The 13449-nt window shown below is 53.0% G+C and overlaps 1 protein-coding gene across 5 annotated transcripts in view; it reads left to right on the top strand.

Annotated features, from left to right (window-relative positions):
• Positions 1–13449, top strand: part of PLXNA1 (plexin A1) — a 284683-nt gene that overhangs the window by 140357 nt on the left and 130877 nt on the right. For all 5 annotated transcript variants that reach the window (XM_042849837.2, XM_005288414.5, XM_005288413.5 and 2 more), the window contains exons 5-8: positions 3711–3811; positions 7843–7966; positions 10871–11024; positions 12566–12665. In XM_042849837.2, the coding sequence (XP_042705771.2) occupies positions 3711–3811; positions 7843–7966; positions 10871–11024; positions 12566–12665 (479 nt within the window). The remainder of the gene's footprint in view (positions 1–3710; positions 3812–7842; positions 7967–10870; positions 11025–12565; positions 12666–13449) is intronic.

Here is a 13449-nt window from a genome sequence, read left to right as displayed (position 1 = left end):
TGCCTCCCTGTCATTGCCCTGTTGCAGTTCTACGGCCTGGCTACAACAGCCTCCCCTTGGTGGGATATTTGGGAGGCAGCCGGACAGACGAGGGCTTTGCTCAGTGAACCCCAACAGGAGGGGATTTATTGCTGAGTTGCAGTGTTTTTCACAGCGAGGATAGCAGGACATTAACCCTATTGTGTTGGGTGCTGTACAGACAGATTGGAAGTGGGTATTATGACATTTGCTTTTGCAGCTTCTCTCTCTTTGCTGACAAAGCAAAGAACTCTCTTGCCTTCTGAAACCTCCTCCCACCCCCGTCTTCTCCTTTCCTCAATAAAAAGAGCTCTCTTCCATTGCAGCCTGGTGTTATCAGGGTGTTGCTGGAAAGTAATTAAATGAACAGTTGTAACAGAGCTCGGAGGGCCAGAGAAACGAGGGGATTTTAATCAAATCTGGAGGAGCAATTAATAAAGAGCTTGTAACCCTTTAAGGCTAACTCCTGCTGTCACATATTGGAGAGTGCAGGGGTCTGGCTAGCATCTGAAATGGGCATAGAGGGCTGTAAAATGCTAGTCCGTTTTCCTAAACTCTGGAGAGTCCAGTTGTTCATTGTGCTCCACAGAGGTTGGCTGGATTGCCAGAATCCCCAGCCATTGGCCTTTCTCTATGCCAGACCTGCCTTTGATTCCAGTACCTGAGCCATCTTGGCAATGAGCTTGGTGGGGTCTCAGTCTGGTCCCTGCTTGTGCATCACAATCCTGGCATGACATCCGTTATAATCTGGAATAGTTGTCAGCCTCATTCAGGGGAGGCGTGTGTGTGTGTGTGTGTGTGTGTGTGTGTGTGTGTGTGTGTGTGTGCGTGTGTGTGTGCTGCAGTTCAGTGTTGAGGGGCATCTGTAGAGGGTGGGGGCCCAGGACTGGAATAGCAGTGGTGGGCTGCTGGTCAGGATTGAGGGGTGTCTGTAGAGTCATGTAGGAGCTGTGGGTCAGAGTGGAGGGGGATTGGCAGGGCTGTAGGAGGAGGGCAGGGCTGGGATAGTGGGGTGATGGGGGACTGAAGGTCAAGGTTGAGGGGCATGTCTTTGCAAGATGTTTGAGAAATGTTGGACACAGCCCTGTGTCCCTTTCCATGAAAGCCGGAGAGCACTAGAGAGGCTGTGTCTGTGCTGGGTACATTGGCTCTCTTAGGTCCCTCGTGAGCTGTTTTTCTCTCTCAAGGTTCAATAATTCTTGATGGAAATAATGTAGCTTTTCTTAGTGCCTTTGCCTCTGGGCTGAAATGAACTCGGTGTTCCATTGGCTGCTGGGAACAGATACAGAGCAGCCTTGCCTGCCCTCCCTCTCACCATTGAGCTTCCTAAGGAGCTAAGTGTGTGGGGTCCACTGGTGCAAGCAGAGGTGTCCTCACCTGGTCCAGGAGTTTCCAGCCTCTCTTCCCCTTCTTAGCTACCTGCAGGGGAGCTCAGACTGGTCCCCACAGGAGATTATACATTAGGTGTCGAAGGTTGTAGGGCTCTTTCCAACCACGCCAGGTGACCTACAGGCCATTGAAGACCAGGTTAGGCTGGTAAGGGGGGAATGTCCTACCGACCCTGCTCCTTTTAAAATCTCCCCTCTTCCGTGCAGCTGCAGGGTTGGCATCTGGCCGTTGTCCATCAGGGGCTGTAAGCATGTTAGCCTGTCACAGCTGTTACTTATGGAATGCTGCTGCTCTTTGAAACATCACTGATGACTGCAGCAAGGAAGGCCATGGCTACACTAGGAGTGCTGTACAGGTATAGGGATATCAATGTACCGTAGCAGCAAAGCGCTGCTAGTGTAGCTGAAGCTATACCAGCAAAGTTGCATTTTGTACCAGTATAGCGAAAGTCCCACACATGAGCAAAACGAGCTATATGGGCGAAAGTGCAGCTTGGCTGTATAACTGCATCTTCACTAGGACCTCTGCCCATCAGGGGTCCCACCTCTTCACACCCCTGACTGACTGAGTGATGCCAACAGAAGTCTGTAGTGGAGACCTGGTCTAACTGTTGTCCCAACCTCAGGATTTTGCCCTGGAGTGATGGGGAGGGAGAAAGGTCCTAGGGAGGTTGTGGAATTCCTGTCATTGGGGGTTTTTGAGAACAAGTTGGACAAACACCTGTCAGGGATGGTCTAGATTTACTTGGTCCTGTCTCAATGCAGAGGGCTGGACTTGATGACTTCTTGAGCTCGCTTCCAGCCCTACATTTCTATGATTTGATAATAAGGAGAGTGAAAGACAGGGACGTCTGGCTTGGGAAGGAACCAGGTCTGCAGCTCCCTGAAGCAGGGGGCAGCATGAGAGTTTTCCCAGGGTTGTGCGTTTGGGGCCCATGTGCCCCAGTGCTTGGGATACATCCCTGATGCCCCCCTATTGGTGTTTGTGGTCATGCTTATATGGGCTTCTTGAGGGAGAAGAAGGGAGCTATTTATAGGGTTGAAATAACCTGCGGTCTAGTGGGCTCGTGGGACTGCTATTCCTGGAGACCAGATTTCACCTTATTGACTCCGAAGTGCTCCCTGGGGGCATTAAGCACGAATAAATGCTCACCCAGGTCCTGCTGCTCTTTGCCTGAGACTGAGGGGAGGGCACACTTGCCTCTCTGGTCTCAGCACTTGTAAAAATCAGGTGTCTGTACGTTGCCCCTTGATCCTAAATCTAGCTGCTTATCTCTGAAAGCCCTGCCCTAGGTATAGACACTGCCAGCCTAGGCTCAAGTCATGAGGCAAGGTGTAGTGTTAACAGGCCCTCTAGGCCTTTATTAGGAGAGCCACCTCTGTGCAGCAGCTGGCCCCAGGCGCTGTTGCTGACTATCTAACAGACACCCCCACATATGGGCAGGGAACTCTGAGGGCATCCTTCACCCAGAATAGCAGGGGTGGGGGACTGCGAGGTGCCATGCTGCCTGCGTGCCCCAAGCTGTGGGACTCTGGGTACGGTGGAGTCAGCGAGGGCACCTGCTCACGTCATGTGCTCACTATGGCTGCACAGATGGGAGGGGGAGGTTCTGTTTTCCTCCCAGCCACAATAGCTTGTACAGGGGTGAAAACTGGGCTCCTAGCCCCATCACTGGATTCATAGGCACTGAGCTGGCTCTGGGGAGCACAGCATGAGATAAAAGCACAGGAGAAGGGTCTCTGCCTGCTGCCCCACCGCTCTCATCCCTAGCCTCAAAGAAACACTCAGGGCACCTCAGGTCTTCAGCTCTGGGCTTGAAAGAAGCCTGGGGCTTGCCCCTATATTTTGTTAACCCCTTCATGTCCAAAGATGGGGCTCTTAACACAGTGTGGAGTTAACTGGGCATGGGATCCGGCACCATGAGGGGAGTGTACCCTACAGCCTTCCCTTAATCATGGGCCTGAGCCACTATCATAGTGTGACCCACCTTCTCTTCCTCCCTCCCTCGCTGTCACTCATTCCTGCCTCCTTCCTCCTCTCCCTGTCCCACTCCCCTCCCACGCCCCAGTTACCCATTCCATCTATCCTGCAGGATCCCTGCATCTCCCCCATTCTCTTCTGTCCCCACTTTCTCCATGCACTGGTTCCATCTGCCCCCGAGGCTGCCCCAACTCCGCCAAGCCTGGCTCCCTTTCCTGGTGTGTGTTGAGGGGTTCCCCAAGAGGTGGGTGGGTAGGAACAGGCTGGCCTGGGGCTTTCTGATGGGCATGTTCACGATCTGCCTGTCTCTTTCTCTCCCCCAGGTGACACGAGTGCCCGTGGAGAGCTGTGAACAATACAAGAGCTGTGCGCTGTGCCTGGGCTCCAAGGACCCCCACTGCGGCTGGTGTGTCCTTCATAACGTGTGAGTACGGCGGGCTCGTGCTGTGTGTCTGTGCCCCAGCTCTGCACAGCTGCCCTCTCTGCCCGGTCACCTGCAGGGCTGCCCAGGACAAACACTCACTGCCTCCCCCGAGCCCTTAGCCAGGGCTCCGCTGGGTCTCCCAGGACCAGCAAGGACATGAATCCCCACCCCAACGCGGCATAACAGAGCGCTGTTTCGTTGGGGGCTGAGCATGCTGTTGGATTTTTATTGCATGCCTTTTGCCTGTATGGATTTGTACTCTGCCCATCACCGTGGTATCTGAGTGCCTTCCACATTAAACAGATTGGGTGCCAGTCTGCTGCGCCTACAGGGACTGACGATAGGCCTTGCTAGAGCCAAGCGCAATACAGGCAGGGGCTGTGCCAGTGCCCATTGCTCCTCACCTGTCTTGCTATCCTAGTCCTGGGCACTGTCCAGCCTCCCCCCATCCCATTCCAGTCCTGGGCCCCTCACACAGCTCAGCCAGGGCCTCTCAGTGCTGACCTGCAGTCCCCCACTGTTCCCTCTCGAGTCCTCACCAGAGATGCTGGCCAATTAGCCTTGCTTGGGTGGTTTCTCAAGGTGCTGTTGCTGAGATCTGTGGTACATGTTCAGCCCCTACAGCTGTGGTCAAACCCCAGCAAAAGGAAGAATAGCCCATCTCAGCGGGTGTGACCCTCAGCTTCCTCCGCTGTGGGTGGTGTCGCCACTCACTGACTCTGTGGAGCGTGTGGGTGCAGATGAGAGCCCTTCAGAGAGAGGCATTGGCTGAGGGGTTGGTTCCCTGCCAGTTTCCAGCTGGTGGCAAACCAGCCTGGGAGATAAGGGCCTGTCCGCCTGGCTTGTGCTGTCTCGCGCTGGCTCCTCCGGCTGCGCTGTGTCCCCTGGAATGAAGTGGTGCTGCGAGGGTGATTGATGGCAGCCCACTCCGAGTCGCCAGCCATCTAGCGCACGGAGGATTCTGAGTGTCAGATCTGCCGGGTGGCTAAGGATTAGACATGAAGCTTCCCTCCCTGATGGGCAGGAGCTTTCCATCCCCCTGCAGCACACATTAACGCAGGCCACACGGCAATGGAGAAGCTCGCCCCTGCCGCCCTGGCTCAGCTGTTCTCCAGCCCTTCTGGGCTTGGCAGCTGCTGGGGCATGCAGGGTGCTGGAGTGTCGGAGTCTGGATCGCCCCATTAGCCCTTTGGAGTCCAGGGCATTTCGTCCCTGTGGTGACTTTCCCCTTCGTGACCAGACGATGGTGGTCCAGAGCCTGGTGTGAAGTGAGTTGCCGGGGCTCAGCCCAGTCCTGAGCAGACCGATGCCCACAGCACAAAGCTACCACCATGACAGGCACTAAGTACCCTCCTTGTGAACAGCCTCAGCAGAGCGGTCACGGACTGGGAGCCTTGGAGTCACTCTGCAGCACGGGTGGCAGAGGGCGTGGGGAGAGCTTGACCTGACACTGACCCTTGCCTCAGTCTCCTACGCTGCCTCCAGCAACAGTTGCTCCTAGGCAATGCACAATGGGGCTAAGCCTGTAGTGGGTGACGGACTCGGGGAGCTAATAGGGGCTGCCCATCTCTTCGTGCTGTGATGCTTACACCAGTTTCTCTCACACACATGCAAATGTGCCTGATTTCACTATGCCATCTAGGCCGGAAGTACTGGAGCTAACCTCTTTGTTACTCAGGAGGCCTGTGGAGAGCAGGAGCTTTACCTCTCAGAGGCCCTGTTCCTCAGCTCCCCGCTGGCAGCACGAAGCCAGTGTCGGTGGCCAAGGCAGCTGGCTGTGCTGTTGCACGTCGTGTGATGGTGCAGCTTGGGGAGAGGCAGCGGGCACAGTCAGACTTGCACAGAGCCAAGACCCCGTTGTGTGCCAGCACCCTTAGCAGTGAAGGTGGGCTACAAAGTGCAGACAGCGGGTGAGAGACGCTGTAGAATAGTCTCCTGCCTTTTGCACTGTTGGGCCTCTCACCTGGTGTGCACAGCGCAGCCAAAATGCAGCGTCTCAGGCGTGGAGGGCAGCAGTCAATGCCCAGTGGACAAAGCCATCTTTCTCAGTGTGCCCTGGGATCTTTGATGTCCATGCGGAGCAGGCAGGAGCTCAGTGTCTCCACTCTGAAGGACCCACATGCAGTAACCTGCATGGAACCAAGTTGATTGGCTCTGAAGGGCAAAAGGCTGAGCTGAGCCTGTTGGGATTTGTCCCAGTGGCTGTGAGGGGAGCTGAGGCATTACACACCTGAGCCATAGCGTGGTGAGCTATTCCCTCAAGCTTCCAGTCAAGCTGTAGTGGCCCTGTGGGGAGGAGGGGGTAGGCAAGAAGCAGAGGGAAATCGGGGAGGAGAGACCCAAACATGGGATGTGGGGCAGTCCGAGGGAATTTCTGCTGGATGGAGCCAGTGAACTCCTGGCTGGGGGCCTCACCCGGACCTTCCTTTTCCAGACTCGCTGGGCCTCATGCCGTCCAAGGGGCAAAAACTGACGCCTCTCTCTCTATCCCCAGGGTAGATTTCAGGTCAGACCCAATGAGCCGGGCAATAGCTCCCCCAGCAGCGGCACATCCTGCTGTGGTGCACATGTGGTCAGCCACAGATACCTGTGGTTAGCAGTGATGCCGGCACAGCTGCCTGGATAGGCGGAGAGGCTAAACCACCGGGGCCCCTAACTCTGCCCTCCCTCCCCACCTGTGTCTGACAGGAATCGAAGTCATAGTGTTTCAGAGGCAAATCGCAGGCAGGGAATCATCCCTCATCCCTACTTACTGCAGGGAGGGGGCAGTGCTAATGGGCTGTAATTTGCTCTGGACAGCTGGGTGGGAAGGCCTTTAACCTGGCAGCCAGGCTTCCAGAGCTCAACTCCATGTGCAGGAGGGATGGGAAAGTGGCATGAAAGATAGAAAAACCAACACAAAGTTGGGGATTTTCTTTTGGGGGTTGGAATTGAAAATCACCTTGGAAGCGTGTCTCTCCCTGTCAAGCTCTGCCTCTCTAGCCATGCAGAGTGTTTAATTAAACCCTGAGCTGCCGTCTCCCTCCATGATCCCTCGGAGAGCTGGGGGGCTGGGAGGTGGATGGGATGGAGCGTATTTCGGGGTCTCCAAGGTACGGTGAGGCACTGGCATCTGCTCGGGATAAATCACCCAGATTACGGCCAGGATCTTGAAATGCGTGCAGGCATCTCTCTTTTTTTTTTTTCCTGCCCTCCATTTAATTAAACTTTTCCCATAATGGAATAATGTTGTTGCAGATAAAGGGAGGGAAAGCAAAGGGAAGTTCTTTGAACTCATTAAGGGGAAGCAGTGCGTCTTGAAGGGGCTGCAGAGTGGGGAAATGGCCCCCATGCCATGAGGGCTGGTAATTCCAGAGCTGCTTTCTGAGAGATCTGGTGATGTACTGCGGGGAAAGAAGCACTTAGAGCGTAGAGGAAAGATGGGGGAGCTTCAGCATGTTCTGGAGGAGCTGGTTGATACTGGTGCAAGGGGAGGAAGTAAGTTAGTGCACTATCCTCTGAAGACCTGAGACCATAGCAGGGTTTAGGGTACAAGTGGAAAATAATTTCTCAGGCCACCACACGATTAGACGAGAGCACCATCAAAAGAGCTGGGGGAGAGGGTTAGACTATCCAGGGCATGCTGCACCGCTGGGGTGGCGTACGTAGGCTGGAGTAGCTGGTTGGGGTGCCTTGGAAGAGAGCGGTGGGAGGTACCCAGGACTAGAGTAGCCGGGGGTGCTGCCCGGTGGGTGTGATACATCCTGTCCAAACACCTGCTCTGGGATTGGCTGTAGTTGTTCAGGGATTTAGGAGGGCTCCTGAGCCTGTCTGTAATGTGATGTCCATTCTCCATCCCACCCTGGTAAAGCTCTGACCTGTGAGTTTGCAGCATGTGGGTCCTCTAGTCTTGGCCAGCCTCTGAGCTCTGTGTAAAGCTCAGTGTCGCAGTAACTCCCCGTGACTGGCCCTCCCACAGGTTTGGGTGGTGCTTAGCTCTGAGCTCGGGGGATTCTCCTTGTCCTCACTGTGGCTGTTTTATTCCTCTGCAGCTGCTCGCGGAAGGACCGATGTGAGCGGGCTGATGAACCTCAGCGCTTTGCCTCAGACCTGCGCCAGTGCGTCCAGCTCACCGTCCAGCCCAAGAACATATCGGTCACCATGTCTGAGGTCTCGGTAAGCTGCTCAGCATGGGGATGTATAAGTGTCACCCGTGCTAGCTTCATTTTGGTGCTGTGGCAAAGTGAAGGCAACAATTTGAAATAAAAATGCAGTATCAAACAAATAGAAAAAATGGTAAATAGATAGTGATTGATTATAAATTACAAGTTCTGAAATCCAGAAAATTGATAAGGGAAGCTAAAGACAGGGAAAAATCCATTCCTGGCAGGACTAGGGCTAATAAGGATTTCTTTAAGTATATCAGGAACAAAAGAAATCCTGGAGATAGTAAAATTGTTAATAATGATGCAGAAAAGGCAGAACTGTTCAATAAATCGTTCTGTTCTGTATTTGGAAAGAAGCAGGATAATGTACTCGTATCACATGAGGTTGATGAAGTACTTTCCAGTCCATTAGTAACTAATGAGGCTGTTAAATAGCATCTACTAGGGATAAGCATTTTTAAATCGGCAGACCCAGTTAACTAGCACCTAAGAGCTGGCTAAGGAGCTCTCTGGCTCACTGATGTTAGAGTTTAATAAATCTCTGTTATATAGGGGGAAATTCCAGAAGACTGAAGGAATGCTCATGCGCCAGTATTCAAAAAGGCACACCAGAAAGGGCTATTGCGATGACCTGCTTCACTACAGGCTGCTTAGCTTGACATCAGTCCTGGGCAAAATAATGGAAAAACTGATATGGGATTCAACTGATAAAGAATGAAAGGATAGGAATATAATTAATGCTGGTCAACATCGTTTTATGGAAAATAGGTCTTGTGAAACAAATTTGAATCCAGTCTTTGATGAGATTGCATGTTTGGTTGACAATGGTAACTGTGTAGATGTAATATACTTAGATTTGGTAAGGCATTTGATTTAGTAACACACAACATTGTGATTAAAAATTAGCACTATACAGTACCAATAAATCACATGCAAATGGACTAAGGACAGCTAACCAACAGATCTCAAAAAGTAGTTGTCAATGTGGACTCACCATCAAATGGGGTTGTTTCTAGTGGGGTTCTGCAGGGAGAGACTCAACGCTATTCAGTATTTTCATCAGTGATCTGAAAGTCAATATAAAATCACTGCTGGTAAACTGTATGGAGAACATGCAGATTGACAGAGTGGTTAATGGTGAGGCCAGGGTAGTCAGACCGAGCGATCTGCATCACTTGGTAAGCTGGACTCATTTAAACAGACTGCATTTTAATATAGCCAGATACAGAGCTGTGCATCTTGGACTAAGGAGTGTAGGCTCTTCCTACGGAATCGGGGATTCCGAAAGGGAGTTAGCGGTCGGAGTGGACAGGTAACTCCACACAAGTGCCCAGAGTGATTCTGTGGCAGAAGAGGCTAATGCAGTCCTTGGGTATATGAACAGGAGAGTAGTGGGCAGGGGAAGGGCGGTGATTTCACTTCTGTATATGGCATAGGAGAGACCAATACTGGAATACTTCATGCAGTTCTGGGGTCCACATTTTAAAAGGAAGTTGAAAAATTGGAACAGGTGCAGAAAAAGAGGCAAAAAAATATTTGAGGGCTGGAGAGAATGCCTTATTGAGAGAGAGACTTAGAGCTCAGTCTGTTTATCTCATCAAAAAGAAGTTGGAGTGTTGACTTGATTATGGTGTCTAAGTACCTTCACGGGGAGAAAATAACAGGTACTAAAGGGCTCTTTAATCTAGCGGAGAAAGGCATGAGAACAACCAATGGCTTCAGTGAAAGCCAGATAAATTTAAATTAGGAATCAGGCATACATTTCTAACAGTGAGGGTGATTAACAATTGGAATAGACGCTCAAGGGAAGTGGTGGATTCTCCATCTCCTGACGTCTGCAGATCAGGACTGAATGCCTTTTTGTAAGAGGTGCTTTAGCTAAACACAAGTTATTGGACTCAGTGCAGAGGTACCTTGATGAAATGCAATGGTCTGCGCTATGCAGACCATTGAGGGGGGGATTTGATAGCAGCCTTCAACTACCTGAAGGGGGGTTCCAAAGAGGATGGAGCTCGGCTGTTCTCAGTGGTGGCAGATGACAGAACAAGGAGCAATGGTCTCAAGTTGCAGTGGGGGAGGTCTAGGATGGATATTAGGAAACACTATTTCACTAGGAGGGGGGTGAATCACTGGAATGGGTTACCTAGGGAGGTGGTGGAATCTCCATCCTTATAGGTTTTTAAGGCCCGGGTTGACAAAGCCTTGGCTGGGATCAGGGGAAGATCTAGTTTTTTTGCCGCCCCAAGCACGGCAGGCAGGCTGCCTTTGGCGGCATGCCTGCGGGAGGTCTCCGGTCCCGCGGATTTGGCAGCATGCCTGCAGGAGGTCCCCGGTCCCACGGCTTCGGCGTACCCACCGCCGAATTGCCACCGAATCTGCGGAACCGGCGGACCCCCCGCAGGCATGCCGCCAAATCCGCGGGACTGGGGACCTCCCGCAGGCATGCCGCCGAAGGCTGCCTGACTGCCGTCCTCGCAGGGACTGGCAGGGCGCCCCCCGAGGCTTGCTGCCCCAGGCATGCGCTTGGAGCGCTGGGGCCTGGAGCCGCCGCTGGCTGGGATGATTTAGTTGGGGTTGGTCCTGCTTTGAGCAGGGGGTTGGTCTAGATGACCTCCTGAGGTCTCTTCTAACCCTAATCTTCTATGATTCTATGCAGGAAGTCAGACTAGATGATCTAATGGTCCCTTCTGGCCTTGCACTCTCTGAATCTCACCTCCTTCCTTGCCCCCGGAATTTTCAGGAATGAGCGAGTGTTTGCTTCCGGACTGGGGGCCGGGCTCCCCTGCTGGATTTCAGGGAGCATGTGGGTACTGTTCCTGGCCTGGCCTGTTGGCTGAGCTTGGTCTGGTTGATCAGTAACAAGTTCCTCTTGTTAGCTGATTCTCTGTGTGATAGTTCTTCCTCCTTTCCCCAGCTGGTTCTGCAGGCCTGGAATGTCCCCGATCTCTCCGCTGGGGTAAACTGCTCTTTTGAAGATTTCACGGAGTCCGAGAGCCGCATTGAAGATGGGAGGATCTACTGTAGCTCTCCATCTGCAAAGGATGTGATCCCCATCACCAGGGGCAGGGGTGAGTTTAGGAACCACACTTGGTCCATGTCACCTTTACAATGGCTGCCTGACATACCTTGCAGGACTTTCTCATGGAAGCCACATGCAGATAGGAGCTGGGCTGGCCATCGGCTTTCCCCTTATGACTTAGTTCTGCACTTACTGTAGTGATGTAGACCTTGAAGCCAGCGAGGAGGCATGAATGTCTGGAATAGTTTGACGGCTGCTCAGCCATCCCCAGCTGTATATTTTAAACTTACATTAAAAGCCCTGCCTCTTTCTAGCTATCTATAGCTTAAATGTGTGTGACAGCCCCCCTCTCTGTCTCCAGATAGAGGAGAGGGGTAAAGTGTGTCAATACACATGTGGTCAGGGTGTGGGCATTCAGACACGCCCTATTGCCACACACACACACCATCCCTGCCCCGTGGGTGAAATTAGCAGTGCTGTAGTCTCCTCAGGAGAGCAGTGCAGAGGCCCAATCATTTGGGGGCATTTAAAGCTGGCCTGGACCAGACATGAGGGAATGCCCTGTCAGGATCAGTCCTGCGTTGGCCCTGGGGAGATGGCTGGGTGAGCTAGCAGGTCTTTTCCGTGTCCAACGGTGCTGATGCTGTGGTGCTGGACGTGCAGCAGTGGGAGAGACTGTTTCTGTTCTCTGCGCATTTGAATGTGCATGTAACTGGGCAGCCATTTGTCTCAGGGATAGAGTCAGGGGCACATTCCAGTGGCACTGCTGGGGAGGGCCGAGGGGGGTGGCAGGCCAAATTTCAGTGAGTGGCACGGTGACTTGGGGCAAGGGGTCACAACACCAGTCAGATTTGGCCTAGCCACTCCTCCTTCTGGGCCAAATGGTGTAGTGACCTGTTACACAGAGAGGCTGTCCCTGTATAGCGGCACTCAGGGGAATCCGCCAAGAACTCGGCTCCTGGAGGCGCTGGTTCATACGCTGTGTGGGTAAGAGAGGGGAGACTTAGCTAAGGAGGGGGTAGATGCTTCATTGTGTTCTGCCCTCACCCTCTCCCGCTTCTTGGGCACAGCTGCCTGTAGATGGCCCGAGCGCCTGACTGTCAGTGTAGCATTGCAGTACCCTACAGGGCTCTGTGGCACCTCATTCCTTAGCACTAGAGCATTCTCCAAACAGGCTGATTTTGCAGCAGACTCCACCAGACTCTTTTGCTGGCCTAGACTGTTCCAGTATCTGGTTTGGGGGCCCTCCTCAGCCCCGCACCCTGCTGCTACCATAACACAACCCAGGGCGTGTGCGCCTCCGATCCCCCCCTCCAGCTGCCAGCACCGCGCAGAGCAGGAAGCTGGAGGGGTACTGTCCTCTGAGCCCTGCCAGCCAATCAGGAGGCTTCCTGAAGGAGAACCCTTCCTTTTTATCTCAGTAACTGGGTGATTTTGTTCGCTATTTGGGGTTATTTCGCGCCTCAGGCAACCCCCACACGCTTGCTCGCTGCTGAGCCACGTGCTCCGTTCCATAGGCCTCTCTCTGATCCGTGTCCTTTGTGCCCGTGGCCCCTCTCTGAACAGTGCATGCACCTTGTTCTCTTGCAGGCGACAAGCGGGTGGTGAAGCTCTACTTGAAGTCCAAGGAGACTGGGAAGAAGTTTGCTGCTGTGGATTTCATTTTCTACAACTGCAGCGTCCATCAGTCGTAAGTGACCTGGGCTGCGTGAGTGCGTTCTGGGGAGGGGTCAGAGTAGGGCATGAGAGACGGAGACAGGCAGAAGCAGGCAGGGAGAGATGCCAGCTATGCACCTAAGAAACGTGTGTAGACAGGCCCAGAGGGTGCTATCTGTGTGCTATGGCTCACTGGGATTTGGGGTAGGATTGTTGGCAATCTAAGCCATCTGGTCTTCCCCTTAAGTTTGGTGTAATGAGGGGGCAAGGACTGGGTCAAGGCCCTTGAGATCAGGGGAAACCTCTAAACAGTCATGCTTTATAAATCCATCTCATCCTTGTTGTGCAGCTAAGAGAGCGGGAGTGGGAGTCCATTCCTGCTGCTTCTCCAACAGAACTGTTTGCAAAGTTCCAGTCAGACACACCTGTGCAATCTCATGGAAGGTCATCGTGCTGCACAGGTGGCACTCAAGACAATAGGGTGTCTGTGAAGGTGTAACTTGGCCTGCAGAACCAGGAAGGGAAGAGCCCACAAGTGTGACATTCTGAGTCTACGCTGGGTTTGCAGGACTGGCAGTTAGATAGCCCCCCGCACCCGGCCAGTTTCTTTACATGTAAACGAAGCGCTTGGACCTGGAGGCAGGCGTGAGACAATAAACATGGAGCCCTACAGTGCCTCTTTTCTACAGTCGCTGCTCAGAGCAGAAGCTCATTTGAAAACTAGGATTTTCACTCCTTAGCCATTCCTGTGACTCAACCTCCTCTTTTAGGAGCTGAGCATCTTGTTACTCCTCCGAACAGTTAACATGCAGGGCAGG

The sequence above is a fragment of the Chrysemys picta genome, chromosome 7 (assembly GCF_011386835.1).
Source record: "Chrysemys picta bellii isolate R12L10 chromosome 7, ASM1138683v2, whole genome shotgun sequence".
Classification (NCBI taxonomy): Eukaryota; Metazoa; Chordata; order Testudines; family Emydidae; genus Chrysemys; species Chrysemys picta.
The sequence above is the reverse complement of the archived record's forward strand: the minus strand, read 5'-3'. Positions and strand labels throughout refer to the sequence as shown.